This window comes from Phragmites australis, chromosome 15 (assembly GCF_958298935.1).
Source record: "Phragmites australis chromosome 15, lpPhrAust1.1, whole genome shotgun sequence".
Taxonomy (NCBI): Eukaryota; Viridiplantae; Streptophyta; class Magnoliopsida; order Poales; family Poaceae; genus Phragmites; species Phragmites australis.
Genome location: NC_084935.1, coordinates 410,755 through 432,033, shown reverse-complemented (window position 1 = coordinate 432,033; position 21,279 = coordinate 410,755). Strand labels below are relative to the sequence as shown.

The window sequence follows — 21,279 nt, the reverse complement described above, 5'->3', positions numbered from 1 at the left end:
TGTAGACCCAATGCAAATCAGCACTGACAAATTCTTTTCTTCTCATTCTCATAAGGTCAAACTTGTCTTACATACGTCCATGCAGAGAAACTTACCACAATTAGCAATAATTGTTCAGTGTTACCACAAAAAGGCAACTAAAGGACCTTCCAGAAGCACATAGTTGCTTGCAGAAATTTTATTCTCACTCTGATCAGAATTTCTTTTAGTCCTATATTCCGTTCAGCTCTAAAACCCCGTCTCGAATGTGGCAACTTTCACAAATTGCTGCAAAAAACAAACTTTTCCTGTGAAAATCGTGCCATTAAAACAGGCCCCTAAATCTCTGAAGCACACGAGCTCAACACTTTCTGCTTTAAGTTCAAGTTGAGTTTGATGCATGATGTACTGAAATATTCAGCCTCTGTCAGTACAAAATTCACAAGGAATCACGCAATTTCGGATTGCATTAGCTCTTCACTTTCTAAACTGTGAGCCCTTCCATATCAACAGGTCCGAATATCCAAATTTCATCAAACGCCGAAAGACTACGGACAGCGCAGACCAAAAGAAGATAGAGCGACAGAAACATGTCGAAACGTTTCAATTTCAGGCAACAGTCAATAATACAGTGGCTCTCTTTCTTTGTATAGTGCTCTCTTCTTCCTTGTCTCTTCAGTTTAGTTTAATTTTTTGCTTCTTCCTTGAGTTTCCGGCGTGCCGGGGTTTGTACAGTGCTACGGTTCCTGTCTTTTGCAGTTTTTTTAATAAAATTACAACAGTGGGGGCTTCCTCCACTGTAGTCCTTCAAAAAAATACAGTGCCAGTGAAGGCAACTACTACTATGGATATATAACCCAAAACGATCCCATGACAAATAGGAAATCAAGCCAAATCAATTACTTTTTCCTGGCAGTGATTGGTCTCGCCAAAGGGGAGCCTACAAATCGACACAAAATGCGACGACTCGACGCAAAATCGGTTCTGCCTTGGCGCTTTCTGAATTTCTAGCATATATCATCAGTTGCTGTTGCTTTCTCTCTTTGCTTGCAGCTGCGTTTCCGCTCTTCTCACAACCTCCTCCTCTCTTTTTGCTTGTCACTGTAAGGCAGTGAGAGCCATCAAACCTGCAAGTGCAAGAGGGTCATTACCTTCTTGGCCTTTGGAAATCATCGGAAGCCACCAAAAGAGGCAATTATTATTTTCTGTCTGAATGAGCTGCAGCGTAAAAGGTGTACATGAGAGCCTTTTCAGCTTCTCGACTTCCTGTACAACGAAGAAAAAAGATGAGATGCAAAAATGGAGAACCAACCAACCATTCTGATTGTCAGACTTGACGCAGCCGTTCGCTCGCATCGCTGACCGACAGCGTCGGGAATGGAACTTTTCGATAAAAAGGATCGAAACGCGGATAAATATTCTGAGTTGAGCTTGGCCAATTGATGCAGCTTTCGGTGTTCAATGGGGCGCATTGACAGCTAAAGCTCTTATGGAGCATGATTATTCTTGGTGTGTAAATTTTAATAATAAAGATAAAGATAAGGCAGCATGGAACCTGAATTATGGAGCTATGGTAGCTACTGTTCAGCTATATCCTGATAAAAATCTCCACTCGCCAAGTTGCAATACGTGTTGCGAGAATGACATGCATGTTGCGTGTGTGAGCAACGCAGAGGCTTGTGGCCTGCACGAGTCTTCTAAGATTTCAGGATAGAGATGCGATCCTTCAGACTGACGTAATGGATTTTAATTTACACCATTTGGCTTCTCAATTCTCGTTGACAAGAAGAATTGTACAAGGTCTAAAAATGCGTGCTTGAATTGATTTCTTGAAAACGACTCCATCTGTACTGCGTGATACTGCTGCTAGCCTGTAAAAGTACTGCAGTTTTGCAATTCTGTACTAACAGAGACGAATTCCTATCCAGCTGCGAGCATGAAGTGGTAAATCACTCATATGTCCCTGCGGATTATTCTGAGTTCCACTAAGATGATATCAAACGATATAATGCTGCCAAATAATAAGTTTTTTGAGACAAAAAAAATGAAATCCCCTTTCCTTGACCTGAACATTGATATCAGGCCATTCTCATGATTGAGTAGCAGTTTGTCCTAGTCTTCAGAATGAGTCCATGCTCAAAGTAGATAGATAAAATTATTTTTATATCCTTATTCTATTTTTTATTGAATTTCCAATTCCAGCTACATTTCTTGAATGCAAAGACGAGGGTTTTCTTGAATGAAGCAACACAATAAATCACCGATAGTGTTGGATTAGGATCGATGCTAGATCTGCTTTGGCAAGATGATCTATGCTGTGGACCACATCATATTCACAAAGCCAAACAAGAAACACCATATATTTGGTGTGTATGGGTAAGGTGTGGTGTGCGTTTGAACGTGCGTTTGGATACTACAGTTTGTATCCTAATACTAAGGCTAAAAAAACGCCATATATTCAGTAGACATCATCCAAAGTTCCAAACAAAGGCACATGGTACAACAGTTGATAACTATTTGCAGATGATAGGGACCATATAACTAGCCTTCTCATTGCTTTGTTTTGTTACACAACAGTGGCACACACACAAACGGTATCATGAAAAGTCCAAGGAAATATAAAATATGGCTTGAGGAAAACAAAGTCCTGGCATCCACTAGGCATTACCGCATTGGCCATAGGTCGAGGATTTTCAAATAAGAAAGAAGTATACAGCATTTCCAAGTTTCTCTGAGCTCAACAAATAAGATACCACTGACGTGAATCAAAGCCTGCACAGTAGCTGAAAGCCTTTGCTGGTGAAGGCAGTCAAAAGAACATATCAATAATTCTAAGAATTATTCGGTTCTAATTTTTTTAAAAGAATTATTCACATCTTGACAAGTCTATTTCCTTGAGTACTTTATGTGATCTGAAGAGAATACTTTGCAAACAGCCGATCAAAGCGTTTAATCTGCACGGGATCGGCAACAGAGCATCATCTTGTCTTCATGACCAAAGCTTACATGAAACGGATAGGTAGGCATCTAATACTCCATGTAGAAGAAGCAAAGAAGATGAAGCGGTGGTCATTATTCTACCGGCGTCATCAGATAAACCTAAAATATTTACCAAAGCAAATTCTCTACTTTCCCTTTTGCAATTTTGCCACGGTTCTGCTTAGTCTGGCAAACTCACCTTACACAACTTTTGACCGCTGAATGTTTAGCATTTGTAATTTTGTACCAAGAGCACATGTCAGAGTGAGATTCGGAAACTTTTGGTCATGCTGCTTATGCGAGGATTCATCAAGACGTCGGTAAAGCAAACCTTGTTAAAATATTCCTTGGCCATATCATATTTAACGGTTTTAAAATTATGGTGTGCCTTCTGGTCTTACATTTGTACATCCCTAGCCTAATGGTATAACAGTTTGTAAATAAGATCACATTAACATTAAATAGATGAGACTCCCAAGCTATACAGATATATCAATGATGTGTAACAGCATGTACAAGCACAACTACTGAATACTGACCCAGATCAGAGTTCCTTATTTTTTTGAGGGGAACCCAGAGTTACTTGTTACAAGAATGAAATGAAAAACCAAGAGCCATGAATGAAGCAGTACTCTTCTGGTGGAGTTACGCACCGATCTTGACTCTGAAGAAATCTTTACATGGAGCCAGAGGATGATTTTGTTATTTGCATGGAAATCCATCAATATCATTTCATAGAATTTTTTAACATCCCCAGGTAAATTTGGGCAAATGCCAGCTGCATCAACTTGATCTGCAAAAGGACATGTCACGGATTTCATTATTTAACCACAAATGTCTGAATGGCACATTAGAATTCATAACTTAACCATAAGTGGAAAATAACATGATATATCTGTATGACTGAATGGCACTCATTATGGCGTATTTCAGCCTAAAATTCAATAGCTCAGAATGGCCACATAAGGAATAACATGTCGCAAAAGACAAAGATGATTTTACAAAACATGCCATGTCCCAGTCGCAAATTTTTAATTTTACAATGTTACCAAAATGTATTCTATGCATATTAATCCAAACACAAATAAAAAAAAGTTTAAGGCCAGATGTGGAGAGGTCTTCGGCATGGTGGAGATGGGCAGCTATGTCTTCTGGTATTTCTGAGCTCCTGGTGGATCCCAAGTCTCCGGTATGGCTGCTTGTTCTTTCCAGGGGTGCAGTCCACCCTCCGGGACTTGTAGGTCGAAGTCTGATGGTGGTGCTTTTCCATTCGATTTCTTGTCTTGGTGGCTTACCTTAGCTTCTTGTTGTATGTGTTGGGTGTGTTTTCCTTTCTTTCTCTCTCCTTTTTGTGTTGTTTGTTTTGGACCAATTGTTTTGTTCCTTCTTAATATAATGACGGGCAGCTCTCCTGCCGGTTCGAGAAAAAAAGATGTGGACAGGTCACACAAAGAACCAGTAAAGGTTATGTTAATGGAAAAGGCGACTCTATGACACGAAAAGGCTTACCAAGGTAGATATCTTGGTGAAGTTTAAGGCCAAATCTTGACAAGCTAGAACACCATTAGTAGGTGATTGTGGTGTCTCAGTATTGGTCTCCGTAACCTGGATATTCCCAGAATTATTTGCACAATACTTCTGCAGCCACCTTTCTGTCTCCCAAATTATATGCATAATGCTCTCCCTTGCAGCATACTGGTGCCCCTGACATGGGAGAATCACAAGACGGCATGGCACTCCATGACCTTTCAAGGCATCATAAAATTGACTTGACTGCAAAAATATCCAAAGATTTTTAGTTTTGAATAACAAACTAAAGCCACAGGGTAAACAAAACGCTCAGAACTCAGATACACCATAAGCTACAGCTGCTTCCTGCATTGCTGTTGTTACTTTGCTGTCATCTTCTCCATGAATCAGTAGAACTGGTTTCCTGATTTTGTTTGCTGACATAAAAGGACTCATCTTAATATAGGTATCAGTGGCCTCCCAGAGCATCCTCACCTCTTTCTTCAATCGAAAAGGGAGACGAGTCAGAAGGCAACAAAACATGTTCAACTTAGAGGAAGGATATGTATTATACAGTCAGGCTGAACCTGAAAGCCGAATGGAGTCAGTGTCCTGTTGTAAGCTCCAGAGCGAGCAATTCCACAAAAGATGAGGAGCATGTGCTAAGAGGTTAGCAGCCATAAGTGCACCATATGAATGACCACCCACAGCGATTTTGTCAGGGTGAGCAACCTGAAGAAGAACACCATTTGCATGATTGGAGGCCCCCTGAGCAGTATGGTGCATATTATTTTAAATTCCTAATGGATCACATCATCGTTTTTCTGTGCTTAGTGCTTCCAAATGATCCAAGACCTTTATGAATGCAAGTTTTCTATTTATATTTCATACCTAACCCCTAAACAGGATAATATAGAAAGAGAGCACTGAAAGCACTCTAAGAAGGCAAATGGACCCATATATGGATATGCGAATCAGAAACTAGCTGCATAAAAATAAAGAAAGAGAAAATCTTACCCCTCTTCTTACAATTTCATTTACCGCTGCTTCCACACTAGCAATTAGCTGCTCTATGTACCTTGAGAAAAGCAAAAAATATTTCCACAACTCCATCTAAGTAGGAAGTAATAGCATTATATCTAGTACCTTCATGTTTTTCTAGAAAAAAGAGAGGATGCAAGTTCAACAAGACGGGTATGTGACTAATGGGTATTTGACAATTAATGTATTTTACAAAATTGAAGGTCCGGCTTCAAAGTACAGAGCAGTAGAAACACATTTTCTTTTATCATAACAAATATAACACTACCTATCGTTTGCCTCTTGGTTCCTTCACCAATTATAGGGATTGTTGGGTCAGCAAGAATAGCAAACCTGTAATATGCTTCAATATAAGGTAAATATATAATACAAAAAGAACATACCAATAAATCAATAAGATCAAGCAAGGCACACTGTACCCTTTAGCTAACCAAAGAAGAGGAGACTTGTTGCTAATGCGCGCAAATTTATTAGGTGAGCAACAGACTTGACCAGCAGCCTCTGTGCTTTTAAATTCTCCAGGATAAGACCAAATGAGGCATGGGAGAGGACCATCTTTTGATGGCTTATAGCCTGGAGGCAGATACAGTGTAGCAGTAAGTTTAACACCATCATTCCGCTGGTATCTGATTATTCCTTTCTGCAATAGTGCCAGTTGAGGATATGGATGGGGGTAGTTTGTAATCTGGACTTGCTTCTTGTTTGGCCGAATCTTAAGAAAGTATTGGGTGGGTTCTCTTCTTGACTCTTTAGATACAAGTAATTTTAGTTGATCAAGCTGCAGTTCACAACCAGGATGGTAAGACATAAGTGCAAGAACAGATTCATAGTACTTTTCTTTGCCACTTTCCCGTATCCGCTCTTTTTCTCCTGTATTTCTGCAACAAAATAGGTGGTGCTCCATGTTATGTTAATCGATTAAAAATAATATAACAAAGAGGACATCAGGGATGCAGCATAAATACTTGATAAAGGCATACATACACATTGAAAAGATCAAGGAATGGGACGTTTCCTTTTGGTGTGGCACCCCGACCCTTCAGTAAGATGTAAGTTCCTTCACAGTTTTTCTTAATTTTTGCAATAACTAGGGTGCCTGCAGGAGTTCTGCACATCATTGGAGAACCTGGATTTGAGTGGGCATCTTCTGAAGATCTATCAAATGATACCCGTGGTCTAAAATTTTTGCATTCAGGGGATATAGCCCATGTTCTTGTTCTCCGTGTCTTGTACCAATATTCATAGACCAGAGCATACAATCCGTAGCACCAAGAGATCTTTCTGTAGAGTTGACCACCAAAATAACAATTGTAGCATGCTAGGGCATGCATGAGCATCCCAAGAAAGTATATTCATGTGTTTCAAGTTCGAGGACACAAACAATTATCCTAAGACGTTCATAGTTCTCAACATACATATATCAAGTCAAATTTTAAATTTTCTGCAAAAGATATAAGCCAAGATAAACCAATGTTGCCATCATGACATCATGAAACGGAAGGGCTAGCCTGGCAGTAGATTGATACCTATAGTGAAGGTCAAGTTTAAGTAAGGCTTGACTGCTTGAGGCTTCTCGTCATTTAAAGGTTCAGCAGGTTCCATGTAAACTATATCACGTGGTGATACTTCAACGTTTGCATCTGCTCCATCTTGTGCCTCCGCCCTTTGACAATACGATATATGACTTTGAGAAAATAACACTGGTTCTCAGTAAGAGTTAGTATGTAATATATTAGGGATTATTAGTAGTATGATGACTGCTTCTGACATACAAAAGAAATGGCTAGGTTAGAATGTGTCAAGGCTATGGATGAAGTACTCAAGGAAAGGCCACTCATGAATGTATTCGTCCCTCAGGAAAGGCTCCTCATGGATGTATTTTTCCTCTTATTTCAAACTAATTTTGATGGTTAATCTAACAAAGGCATCACGATTGCATGGCAAACAGGCAATAAACAATATGCCTTAATTCATAAGCAACTGATTCCATTATCTATCAAGAGAATACAACAGCACAGTTAACCTTAGAACACCATGAAAGCAAAAGGATTCAAAACATAGCCACGAAATGCAGCAAAAATGTCTAAGTGCATTAGTTCTATCAAGTTTGCCTAGTATTTGCTCATCAAGATTGAAAACAGTAATAATATTTTTTTTTCACAGGCAGAGCATCATAAAGTGAAAGGTTAAGCTTACCAATGTAATGTTGAAGGCATGTCAGGCCTCCACCTGATTAAATGCTTTCCCTTACGGACACTGTTCGCTGCAATGGGAATATCTTCAGCAAGAGGCAAATCACAAACTTTACGGACAAATCTACCATCAACTGTCAACAACTTGACCTTTTTCGGGAACCTTTTATATAAGACAACAGAAGAATATGGCCAGTGGACATACGTGAGCATCAAATACTTCTCATCTGGTGAAGGATCTAGGATCAAGAGAAGTATATACACCAGGGAGGGCAATTGGCTTCACTGTTCCATCCACTGAGACAATTACTAACTGAGAGGTTGCATAGTAATCAAACAATTCTTCTTCATGCAAATCTTTCAACATTTCTTTTGTGGCTCTCATTTGAATGATGTTTTTCTGCTCATTAGAACGAATCCTTGGACCAAAAGGAACCAATGGCTTCATAGGTGAATCTCCACGTGATGAAGGAATAGTGCAAACCAACAGAGTAGAATCATTCACCCATACAAATCTGCAAAACATCACAAGATGAATTGAAAAGTGAAAGATGATCCATCTGGGAAAAAGAACTGAAAGATGATCCATCTGGGAATTGCTGGCACTCACAGCTCGAAAACAGCATTTAATCTTATGTCTGCAGATTTGAAAAGTGGTCGAGCTTCTTCAGATTCTGCATCAGCAATCCACAATGCTAAATTGCTGCCACAGTCCACCTACTCAGATGCATCAAGCAGACAATAGAATCATCAACCAATTAACCACCCAAGAAGTGCTCCCTTTCATACTCTAAAGCAACAGTTTATCACCTCATTTTCATAACGCACAGTGAATGCGACGTGCTGACCATCTGGTGACCTGAAATCCAGAATGATAGAAGAGGGACATGGTTGGGAAGAAAAAACAGCAAACCACAAACGTTTATATATTAAAGAGGCAAGTTAAAGAATAATAGGAACTTTACCATCCTACAAATTTAATCTTTGCATTATCACTGTATTCATTGACCACTTTCTCTGGACCCAAAGTTCCATCATCCATCAGTAAGTGGATACTAATCCCAGTATAAAAGGACCTAAAAAACAGCAGCGAATTAACTGCAGGAAAGTTACAAACACGTATTCTCAAAAAAGAAAAAATGTCCATTAGTTACATTCGACTCCTTGTATTAGAACTTGGATCAATCCATATGCCAGCAAGTATTTTATCAGGTTTAGCAAGCTCTGATAATGGAGGCAGGTCTACGTTTTAAGAACATGATCCTATCTCGGCGAGGGGAAATATGGTAACTGGGATTAGGTGGCACATCAACAATCTCTTGGATTTCCTTTGGAGGAAGACGATACCCGCAACCTGCAGATAGGCATTGCATGTTCAGACTGGAATACAGTTCTGCTAATTATGCCATAGAATCAACATTTCTTTGTCTGAACTTCTTAATTCTCTCGGGAAAGAAGTTGCAAGTGGATAGACAAAACCAAAGCAACTTCAATTAGAACAAGCGAAACACAAACCAAAAACGTTGCCAGGTTAGCACAAATTTGCATCCCGCTAATTATGCCGATTGGCCAACATTATAGCCCACTCCGAACTAATCAAGGGAAATTTGACTGAACTGAATATTACCCAAACGAACAGGTTCGACGACCAAAATTGTGCCCTTTCCAGCATGCGAATAAACCTAATGTCGCATCTCTACCTGAACAACCAGATAATCCAAGCCAAAGATGCCAATTTTTACCAGCATGGCCATATCGATCAACGAAAGCTCGGATCTTTTTCGCAGGACAAACACACACCCACCTCCATCGTCTTCCTCCAGGACAGGGCCGGAGACAACCGGTGGCGCACTCCGTCGCGAGGCCGATGCGCTTGGCATGGCTCCGACGAGGCAAGAGGCGCAGAAGCCTATGGGGCGGAGCCGAGGAAGATGATGCGGCGATGGAACTTGCACGGGATAAGCACGAGCGCCGGTCTAATCTCCGAGGAAGCATGGGAGAACCGATGTTTGAAGGTTGAGACTGCAACTGTAGGGTGTTCAGTGTTCTTGCTCTTCGTTGTGGATATACACCTTTTAATGTAAAAAAAACTACAGCAATTATTGTCACTTTGGAAGCCTGGCGATATTCTTGCTCCAATAAATTTTAAAAAGCAATTTCATATGTCTCGGTCTTTATCAAATCTATCCAGGGTAAACTTAAAAAAAAAACTTTAAGTGCTTAGGCATATGTATAAAATAGCTACACATTTTAAGCCCCATGTTTTAGATGTGTAATTTTTCATATTCATACGAAAGAATATATAATTTTATAAAATTTACTCATTTATCTAATATAAAGGTGCAAGAATAAGATCAAGTGTTAAGGCTATTTATGTTACGTGTAAATGATGACAGAAATAATAGTCCATAAAGCAAAACATGCGCAAATTCTCGTAAGAAATAAGTAAAACATGGAGATAAATTAGATACACATAGGTGTACGAGTAGTAGTTATTTTGGAATGTTAAATCTTAGCAGGTCTAGATAAGTGCTTAAGGATTGTAATTTTTAAATCACTTAAAATTAGATATATATATATATATATATATATATATATAACAATTAGCAGGTATGATAATTCGACGAACAAAAATTAACATTGTCTGGTAATAATATGATATATCAAATACGTTTTAAAAATATTAATTTATGTTATTGAAATTTATTGACAATAAAAAGATGACTAAAACTATACGAGATATAAGTTTTTTACTAAGCTAGATTTATAAAATTATACGATCAATAAGAGTGAATCGTGTATAAAAAATGTAAGTTTTTTTCTTTGACCGTGTTGTATTTATAGTCTTGATATTATGTTTTCAAAGCCGTATAAATGAACTGGTTTTCACATGGTTCTTGGAATCGTCTTGGCTTCAAAGATAAAAATAGAGGGTTTTAGAAGGGTTTCGTGGTTTGGTGCTTTCTTTCATTAACCCTTTCTTCCTCCCCAACCAAACCGAGGGAAAAAAAAAATCCGTAACTTCGCTTTGCTCCTCGTCGAAAACCCTAGAATCACGCCGCGGAACTCACGTATCCGCCATGCTGCGCGCCGCCACGGCTGCCGCAGCACTCTTCCCGGCGCGGTTCGCCGCCGCGCCGCCGGCGGCGGCGGCGGAGGTGAGGCCCCCGCTGCTCAGGGTCCTCGGGGCTCTGAGAGGCGGCCGCGGCTTGATGCTAGGGACGAGGGCGCGGTTCTGCTCCAACTCCTCCGCGAGCGACTCCGAGGCTGCGGCGGCGGAGGCGGAGGCGAAGGCCGAGGATGCCACCGTTGCGGACGGTGAGGCGGACGGCAAGGCGTCCTCCGCCATCGTGTCCACCAACCCCCGGCCTGAGGACTGCTTAACGGTGCGCGCTCTATTCGTTTGGATCAGAATCGCTTGTTTAGTTGCTTGCAGCAGCCATTCGCTTGGATTGTGTGATAAGTAGCAGCAGACTGCATTTTGGTTTCATCTCCGGAGTAGCTCAGACGCAAATGAACCGGTAACTCATTAGTGTGCTAGCGGCTCATTGGATTCGAAACTAAGTTCCATGGCCCAATCCGAGCATGGAAGTACTCTGGATTATAAGTTTGTGCAAAAATTTACAAAAATAAAGGCACCAGGATAAGTACCAGAGTTCCTTTTGTCTAAATTGAATAGGTTTTGTTCCATATATTTTCTAGTTAGTTCGGTAGAGCTGTGCAGAGAGCTTATTATGGAGACACCCTGACCCTGTGTAGAGGGCTCTTTTTGATGTGCCCATATGATGGATTTTGAAAACACACATCTAGTGACAAATCCGAAATTCCGAATTGCTAAAATGACTTGCATTTAGTTAGGATGCAAGTGTTTTATTTTGGGGCTGATGTGATCGATTTGCTTTAGTTGTATATCGGAGGTCTATAATAACTTCTTAAAGTATCTAAAGCTAATGCCATCATTATATGAAAAATGGGCTTTGTAGGGGCATTCCTGAAGCATAGAAGGGCCTTGCTCTCTCCCACCAAGGTTCATGTTGTGATCCTTTCACCTTTTAGATCTTTATCTCTCTTGGAGACCGTTCTTGTTCTCTTTTGAAGCGAACATATATTCATGACTTCATCTTAGCTTGATATCGAACTTTAAAGTGGTAGTAGAAGAATTTGTAGTGAACAGTTGATGTGTACATTTTAGTGGTGTGATTCTGCTAGCCATAACCTTCTCTCACTTTGTCATGGTCACCTTGTTAAAATAGGTTGTAGCATTGCCTCTTCCACATCGACCGCTCTTTCCTGGATTTTACATGCCGATCTATGTAAAGGTATGTTGCTCAGCAATCTGCAGTTGGTGAAATCAATTTCACATCTTCTCTAATGTATAATCTCATCATTTCCCTTCAAAATCATGTGTTTTTCCCTCTTCTTTGAAAATCCCTCAGGACCAAAAGCTGTTGCAAGCCCTAATAGAAAATCGCAAAAGATCAGTTCCGTATGCTGGTGCCTTTCTACTGAAGGATGAAGAAGGTACTGACCCTAATATTGTGACTGGTTCAGATTCAGAGAAAAGCATTGATGATCTCAAAGGGAAAGATCTGCTGAAGCGCCTTCATGAAGTTGGGACGCTTGCTCAGGTGATTTGACTATTTTCAAAATACTATTGGTAATGAATTATGTTTCCCCAGTCCCTCAAAGACGTGCTCTGTAATTAATGTTTGTTGTTTCTGTAGATTACTAGCATTCAAGGGGATCAGGTAGTGCTACTTGGTCACCGGCGTTTACGGATAACTGAGATGGTGAGATACTTCAGATTGCGTGCCATTTAATGCCTGCGGGTTTAAGTTGGTTTGTTTTCACTAAGATACCAAAAAATGCAGGTTGAAGAGGATCCACTCACAGTAAAAGTTGACCATCTAAAGGTAACTCCACTCACCAATTCTCGTGGTTTCTTCTGTATCTCCTACTTGCTATCATGGGCATCTAATTCCTACTTCCACCCACTGTCCCCCAACATGGAAAGGACGTGCTCACATTAAATAGAATCTGCAAGCTATAATTGTGTGTTTATAAAGCTGAAGGAAAGTGTTGTGTAATTCCGATTTCTGCTATAGCTGCACATTCCAGCTGCATCTAGAGTATAAGCATATCACATACCAAAGTTCAGAATATCTGTATTTTCTGTCTATCAATGGCATGACCTGGTTTTCTAAGGGCACTGTTTTTTTAAAAATCTCCTTTGTTTTGCATATCTTATCTTGTGTTTGCTGTTGCACCATTGTAGGTTTTTTAGTGATGTAAAAGTTGTCTTTCCTGCTATGTATTGTTTATTTTAGGAGGCATAAATGAGATTAATTGCATTTGTGGTGAAGTATTTTTTTAGTTAAACGTGATGTCACCATGAACCAATGTAAGATTTTTACGTTTTCTTTGGAATATGCTTTGCAACTTCTTATTTAACTTGCCCTTTGCAGGAAAAGCCCTACAACAAGGAGGATGATGTTATAAAAGCTACCACATTTGAAGTTATATCAACTTTAAGGGAAGTTCTAAAGACAAGTTCCCTTTGGAAAGATCATGTGCAAACCTATACACAGGTCTGACCTGCATAACCTTTTTTCCTTAATATGCATCTGATTTTTTTATAATTTACTTGAGGTTAGGAATTGATTTGACATGACAGCATTTTTTGAACTTGTGATGAAATCAGTGTTTTGGTTGTTGGTATACTGTTTAATCATCCAACATAGGCAGAGTGAGCATAATATAACTTTCTGATAAATCATTCCATCCTATTTAGTTGCTGAGAATGGATTAAAGACAGGGAACTCAGTACCAGGCTGAGTACTGGGATATGACTAGTATAGGTATACCCTTTGTTGCCTGCCTTTTACCTATACCTACCAGTAATGGCGGGCGGTAACCTTGATAGAATAGAGTCAACAACATGTGTCCATGTAAGTGTTGCCGTAGAAATCCCCGATCGTACAACCAATATGTTAATTTTAATTGCTTTGATGATATAAGTTTTTGTTTTTCTGGATGCCATTGGATTTACTCTTAACAATTGAGTGGCTTCTCTTGGTTCAGCACATGGGTGATTTTAACTACCCGAGGTTAGCAGACTTTGGTGCTGCTATCTCTGGTGCCAACAAGTTGCTTTGCCAGGAGGTGCTTGAGGAATTAGATGTAAGAAGCTTTCTTAAACTCCTCTTTATAACTGTTTCATCATGTGTGCTTTGTCCGCTGAGCCATTGCCCTTTTACAATTTGAATTGCAACATAGTTGAGCAGAATCATCAATTTATCAGTGTAATAAAATTTAGCAGAAGATTATTGTATTTTGTGTCTTGTTCACTCATTGCCTTCTTTAAATTAAACATCCAGAGGACAGTAATAGTTATTGGTTGCTTGACTAGAAAATTCTTGTTTCAAACCCACCAAAAAAAAAACATGAGTACTATTGTGGAAAATTGATTTTGGAATACATCAGTACAGCTTCTTTTCACCAGCATTACATTTTCTTGAAGGTCATATTTCATTTTGATTGCATCCTAGCTTTCTTATTCTAAGTTTGTACACACAGAAATGTGGAATTACTGATCTATCATTGGAATTTGGTTCTTCTTACACTCATATTTTACGTTTCTGGAACAGGTATATAAGCGTTTGAAGTTAACTCTTGAGTTAGTAAAGAAGGAGATGGAGATTAGTAAGTTGCAGGTACGTCATTGTCTTATCTTCCAGTATTAGATATCATGTTTTGTCCAACCTTCTTAATATTTAATATACTTCTGTTTCAGCAATCCATAGCAAAAGCTATCGAAGAAAAAATTAGTGGAGATCAGCGACGCTATTTATTGAATGAGCAACTTAAGGCGATCAAGAAGGTACTTCATTATTTGCTGCTTCTCCTATCAGGCTACCTATGTTCCGTGTGTTATGATAGTCGTATTATTACTATTGTAGAATCTGCCACGAAAGTTTCATGCCACTGTTTTTATTGAAAAGCCTGATGGTCAATGATCCCTTCCCATGCTAGATATACAATCGACAAATGCTAACATCTGGTTTCTGCTTCTTGAACCAGATGAGCATACGAAATGCAAAATTTAATCATTCGTGCTTCTAGGTTGATCTGATTTTGTTTGCTCTTCATAATTACTCTGCATATGTCGTGTATGCAGGAGCTTGGTTTGGAGACTGATGACAAAACAGCATTGTCTGGTTTGTTCTTGAACTATAACACTTCTTATTATCTTTGGGTATGCTTTATCACCCATGGGATTGCACAGAAATGACTTATTAGTTATGTGTTGCAGCAAAGTTTAAGGAACGGATTGAATCAAAGAAGGACAAGTGTCCTACTCATGTTTTACAAGTCATTGAAGAAGAGCTTACCAAGCTTCAGCTGTTAGAAGCCAGTTCTAGTGAGTTCAATGTAACTCGCAATTATTTGGACTGGCTGACAGTATTGCCGTGGGGAAATTATAGGTTTGTATATCCACCTTTCTTTGAGATAAGTCCATCATATGTCTGTGCCTTATTTAGTGTTTACTTTTCTATTGCAGTGATGAAAACTTTGATGTCCACCACGCTCAACAAATCCTTGATGAAGACCATTATGGTTTGAGTGATGTTAAAGAGAGAATATTGGAGTTCATAGCAGTTGGGAAGTTAAGAGGGACTTCACAAGGTTTGATTAACCGTCGTCATTTCCTGGTTTATCGATTGGGTTCAGCCTGTAGACAAGTTTAAGTGTTGTTCTGTTTGCATTAATGCATCCTCAGCTGTGTCATATACATGAAAAGAAATGACATTGAGTATTCACAATTCCATTTCTCTTAGCATAGCTACAATGCTCACTACATTTTATTGCTTGCTTCGTTCCTCACTGTCCGTCCATAGTTATTCTACCAATGACTTCGTTCATCATCATCATCTACAACAGGAAAAATCATATGTCTTTCTGGGCCGCCAGGAGTTGGTAAAACCAGTATTGGTCGCTCAATTGCACGTGCATTGAACCGCAAGTTCTACAGATTCTCTGTCGGAGGTTTGGCTGATGTGGCTGAAATCAAGGTACTAAACAAATATTCATGATGTCTTGTACAGTTGCAGTGGTTCATATCTTTCTACAGACACGTTGGTTGTATAAATAACATTTCAACAACCTTAGGGGCATCGGCGCACGTATGTTGGTGCAATGCCAGGGAAGATGGTGCAATGTCTTAAATCTGTTGGGACAGCAAATCCTCTAGTATTGATAGATGAGATTGACAAGGTACTCTAACAACTGGTATTCATTTGAGATGCTAATGTGCCCTGCACTTTACTTGCATAATGGCCTGTGATGCACTCGGACACTAAATACACTTTCAACAGCAATTATTTTGTTGGCCAACTGGTTACCTTTTCTGGCTGGCAGCTTGGGAGGGGGCATTCTGGTGATCCTGCTAGTGCATTGTTGGAACTTCTCGACCCGGAGCAGAATGTTAATTTCCTAGATCACTACCTTGATGTTCCTATTGACCTATCCAAGGTTAGTCCCTTGCTCCCTTGAGAGTTCTGCCTGTTTGACTGTATACATGTGTTTGACTCAGCAATTTAACCTGTTGCCACGTTAAAATCTTTTCTTCCAAATTACTGAATTGAATTTGTCTTTTTCAACAACCTTATCAATAGATTAATAATTGTAATCACCATCTCATAATTTTGCGTTCTCTTGGCACATTGATGCATCTGGCTCGTATCATTAGGTGTGTACATTTGCTGGTTATTGTGCTATCACATGCAATGGTTATGCTACTGTAAGTTGTAATTCATAGGTTGTGTATTTTGGTTTATTTTATGCGATGAGAATATGAGATTACATAATAGTATGATGGTCTTTGGTACAGTTTGAGTGCATGGCTTGCTCATTATGCTCTTCCTTTCCATCTTCTTGTAATGCTGTTGTTTGGACCATTTGTGTTTGGTTCTGCTTCACTACCTCTGTCATGCTACTTTCTGTTTATGATATTCTTATTCTAATGATTAGGCTATTCAACTTAATTATTGTAAGTCATCCTCTGACACTCTGTTTATGAAAATTAGGTTCTGTTTGTTTGCACAGCAAATGTTATTGAGATGATACCAAATCCATTACTGGATAGGATGGAGAACATTGCAATAGCTGGTTATATAACTGATGAGAAGATGCATATTGCTCAGGACTATCTAGAGAAGAATACTAGAGAGGCTTGTGGCATTAAACCGGAACAGGTATCTTGGACAGCCTTCTTATAATCTTCCTATCATTTAATATTATATGCATGAGAAAGGATCATAAAAAATTCTTAGTCTGTTTGTTTCTATAAATGACCTGGAAATCGCTTTCATAATAATAGACTAATAATATCCATATACCTGCACCACCTGACTTATACAGGAACTGAGTTTCAGCAATATGTGAAATATCCCAATAAACTTGCTTCTTCTTTGTAATTTCATTTTATTGTTAATTTCGACTTAACTGTCAGCCACAAATGTACAGGTTGAAGTTACAGATGCTGCTCTTCTTGCCCTTATCGAAAATTACTGCCGTGAAGCAGGAGTGCGGAACCTTCAAAAGCAGATTGAGAAAATTTACCGTAAGGTGCGCAAATAACTTCAGCATAATGATTTATCGATAAATTTTAGCTTGTATCAAAAAGAAAAGGAGCAGTTAACTACTCTATAAAGAAAGGAGAGCTACAATCCTGTCTTGTTTGGATTATCCGATAGCAATTCTTGTATTTTGCTACTAGTGCGTTTAACATTAGTATTTGCTAGCAATACTAAATTTGAAACAGACTTAACTTTTTTATTTTGGTCATCATTCCTTGGCACCCTGGAATGGTGTAGCCGTGGTAATGGGAAAAAAACAAATATATGCATAGTCCTCAAAAAGAAGAAAAAAAAGACATGTATATGTTGGCTGATTGTTGGTAATGTGCAAGCAATCTCAAGTCATTTGAATGAAAGGCTACTGTTAGGTTGAAGAGTCAATACCTCCATTCATATCCTTCACTCTTCAATATGATCTTCTTTTTTTGCCGGGTTCAATATGATCATAACTCAGTCCTTCAAGATACTTTACTACCTTTTTACCCTTTGTAGATAGCTCTACAGCTAGTTCGCCAAGGGGTATCAAATGAGCCAGTTCAAGAGGCTCTCAGTGTCACAGCAAGCGAGGAACCTACTGTTGCTGATAGTGCTGCAGAGAAGGTTGAGAATTTGAAGGATCCTGCTGTAGAAGACGCTTCCTTGGCCAACAATATTACTAAACCTGCCTCTGAGGAAGCTAATGAAGTGGATTTAAGGAAAGAAGCAGTAGTTCATGATGTGCATCCAACTGAAACTTCCAAAGAAGCCAGTTTATCTGAGGTAGTGTAATATTCATTGATTTTATCATGTTTCTTTTAAACAAAAGTATTGATTCTTAGCTTAGTGCTCCCCTGTTAATGTGCAAACCGAATGAAATATGTGGTATCTGTTCTTCTGTCTGGCACAACGCTTACACTTGGCCTAGGGGAGCTATTAAATTAGCAGGCAGCTGGGTCAATAGACTTGAATTTATTGATGGTTAAGTCAAATATATAGCTATCTCGCTGTATCCTTGTTGACCTATCAATGATGGCCAAGAGTTAACTAAATCAACTACATTGAAACAGACTTTAATCTATTGATGGTTAAGTCAATTATAACTTTGTAGAGTACTGGACTGGACTTTACTGTTGTTCCCTGTGCCCTTGCCATTATGTTGGCTTCTAAAAACCATGGATGTGACTATTAGCTGACTTAGTGAATTATAAAGATAAGTCTGTTTCTCAGGACTCATGAGTTGGGAACAATAATGTATCACAAGGTTATAAGTCACATTGTTCGAAAGTTACTGATTGCTGTATTCTGTAGGGTAACAAGGGTACAGAGGGAGCTAAAGAAGAGGCAGTAGGCAAGGCAATTGAGAAGGTAGTGGTTGATTCATCAAACCTTGATGATTTTGTTGGGAAACCTGTGTTCCAGGCTGAGCGTATATATGAGCAGACTCCTGTTGGAGTGGTCATGGGTTTAGCTTGGACTGCTATGGGTGGTTCTACTTTATACATTGAAACAGCAAAAGTGGAGGAAGGCGAAGCGAAAGGTGCACTTGTGCTGACGGGACAGCTTGGAGATGTCATGAAAGAGAGTGCTCAGATTGCGCACACAGTTGGCAGAGCTATATTACTAGAGAAAGAGCCAGATAATCTATTTTTTGCGAACTCAAAGCTGCACTTGCATGTTCCTGCAGGGGCCACCCCTAAGGATGGCCCTAGTGCTGGATGTACCATGATCACATCAATGCTGTCCTTAGCTATGGGAAAGCCTGTCAAGAAGGACCTCGCAATGACTGGTGAAGTAACGTTAACTGGCAGAATCCTCCCAATTGGAGGGGTATGTTTTCTATGTGTTCCCTACTCAAGCTTGTGTTTACATTTTCCTGTATTGTTTACGCAAATGCAACCAACTATATATAGTACTATACTGAAATGATCAGTCATGCCATGATGATATTGATATGATTAGGAACTTTCTGTAGTATTTCATGCATACGAACACTGGACATTCACCCTTGCGCAATATGTTTGCTTCTGTAACAGGTCAAAGAGAAGACCATTGCTGCAAGAAGAAGTGCAATCAAGACACTCATATTTCCGTCAGCGAATAAAAGGGATTACGATGAGCTTGCTCCTAATGTGAAGGAAGGCCTCGAAGTTCATTTTGTTGACACATACAGTGAAATATATGATTTAGCTTTTCAGAGCGATGCGGGACAGAAACAAGCTAGCAGCTGAAGCTCAAGTGTCCAGATTGTTTGAGGACTTGGGACAAGGCTGAATACCAAAGAAGTTTGCAGCCAGACCATTGTTAGCAAGATCAAGAGTTAGCTTAATTGACATCATGACAATTTTTCTTTTTTGTCTCAGAAGACATTGAATTTAAGAAAATTTTGCCGAGGTTGTAGCGAGATAGCTCAGGTGGTATTACGAATAAGAAAAGGAGAGCATGTAAGTGCTGAACTAACATACCACACATGCGCAATCCAGGAGCTCGCACCCTGGTGTAATGGGTTGTGGACACCATCGTCGTCTCCCCACGGTCCCCACTCGACTGTGTCACCCAGCTCCAGCGAAGGCCAAGTAGCGTCTTTTTTCGTGGAATGTGCTGTGATCCGATCGGATCTGCTTTTCGTGTGGAATGTGATATGCTATTTGGTGCGAACTCTGGCTTTACTTCTTTAATCTTTTCTACTCGAGAATTCGTATGCATCTGATGATCCTGTAATGGGGATTTGTGGTCACCTTTTTAAAGATCCGTTTGCTTCTGAGAGAGAATAAAATATGATGAATGCTGTCTATTGTGAGTAATGTTTATTCAAAATCAATGCTTCGAAAATTTGTTTTCACAACAATTTCGCCGTGCGGTATCCCTCGAAAGATTCTGCTGTATCGCTTGAGTTGAACCAGAGGGAGAAACTAGTCCTGATATCGTTGCCTGCTTTGCTCAAACCAAACAGATCGTGCTTTCACTCGTTCCTTTTCCATTACCAGTGTATTTGATCGCGGCTTCACTCTTTCCTTTTCCATTACCAGTGTAATTGGATGCAATGCTTTTCCACTCGCAGAGCCTTACGATTTGGGGTGGTTACTCGCATTGTAATTGTATACTTGTATAAAGTGACTTAGAGCATCTCCAACTAAGCCCTTATATTTGACCCCCTATTCCTCTTATTTAGGAGCTTCTCATCCAGATTTTATCTCCTATTTCTCAACGTATTTCAACCGACCCCTCATATTTGACCACATATATTCGAATCACCTCTATTTTATTAATATCCGGTAACTCTCTCTCCTCTCTCTCCCCTCTCTTCCTCTCTCTCTCCCCTCCCTCCCAAATGAGGGGTTGGATGAGGAGCCCCTAAATGTAGGGGGTGAGGGAGAAGATTTGAGGGTTCCTCAAATAAAGGGGTCGGTTGGAGATCAATTTTCATCATTTTTCCTCAAATATAGGATAGGGGTGAGAAGAGGGTTTGGTTGGAGATGCTCTTATATCTTCGCATCACGCAGGTTACTAAGGATATTGATTGTATCGAGTACATATTTGATTCGAATTTGTATATGTATTCATTCTAAGTATATTTAATTTGAAAATGTTATCCTTTTAAAAACATGGAACCTTGTGGTTCATTTGGAGATCTGACAATTTTCTGCATGAACTCGATAGTTGGACATGAATCTTTGGACATGGATTTGGAACACATTAGAATTTTGGTCACATCTCAACGTCAGAACACCTAGATATAAGCATTTTTTACTTCAGCCTCCCGACGTCACGGCGTGATCCTCCCGATCCCTCGGGCTCGGGGCTGCGACGGCGGGGTGAGCTCGGGAGCGTGGCGCCAGTGGTTTAGGTTTAGGAATCAGGATATATTGTGGGATAGAAAGAAACGGGCAGGGGCAACTGAGGCATTTTAGAATCAATTCTCTCCCTAAAACTCCTTTGCGTTTGTATTTGATAGAAAAAGTAAC

General features: G+C 39.6%; 1 protein-coding gene and 1 pseudogene across 2 annotated transcripts; one reads left to right on the top strand and one right to left on the bottom strand.

Moving 5' to 3' along the window:
* Positions 1-3,797: 3,797 nt before the first annotated feature.
* LOC133892336 (probable glutamyl endopeptidase, chloroplastic) lies at positions 3,798-9,780 on the bottom strand (annotated as a pseudogene).
* Positions 9,781-10,671: 891 nt separating this feature from the next.
* LOC133892648 (lon protease homolog, mitochondrial) lies at positions 10,672-20,106 on the top strand. Of its 2 annotated transcripts, XM_062333542.1 has the most exons (21): positions 10,947-11,086; positions 11,684-11,727; positions 11,954-12,019; positions 12,137-12,328; positions 12,425-12,490; positions 12,572-12,613; positions 13,166-13,288; positions 13,782-13,880; positions 14,348-14,413; positions 14,494-14,580; positions 14,878-14,917; positions 15,013-15,184; positions 15,262-15,386; positions 15,642-15,772; positions 15,870-15,974; positions 16,119-16,232; positions 16,787-16,954; positions 17,226-17,327; positions 17,831-18,097; positions 18,626-19,144; positions 19,351-20,106. In XM_062333542.1, the coding sequence occupies exons 3-21, from the start codon at positions 12,002-12,004 to the stop codon at positions 19,543-19,545; spliced, it is 2,631 nt and encodes an 876-aa protein (XP_062189526.1). In that variant the 5' UTR covers positions 10,947-11,086; positions 11,684-11,727; positions 11,954-12,001; the 3' UTR covers positions 19,546-20,106. The 2 variants fall into 2 exon arrangements, with proteins under 2 accessions (XP_062189525.1, XP_062189526.1); XM_062333541.1 differs by lacking the exon at positions 11,684-11,727 and having other exon boundaries at positions 10,672-11,086.
* The last annotated feature ends 1,173 nt before the right edge of the window (positions 20,107-21,279 follow it).

Excerpts from the sequence above, each read along its gene's own strand:
- LOC133892648 (XM_062333541.1), top strand. The coding sequence starts at position 10,781 with ATGCTGCGCGCCGCCACGGCTGCCGCAGCACTCTTCCCGGCGCGGTTC. Across the intron at positions 13,289-13,781 it reads ATGTGCAAACCTATACACAG|CACATGGGTGATTTTAACTA; the intron begins GTCTGACCTGCA and ends CTCTTGGTTCAG. Across the intron at positions 15,387-15,641 it reads GTTAAGAGGGACTTCACAAG|GAAAAATCATATGTCTTTCT; the intron begins GTTTGATTAACC and ends CATCTACAACAG.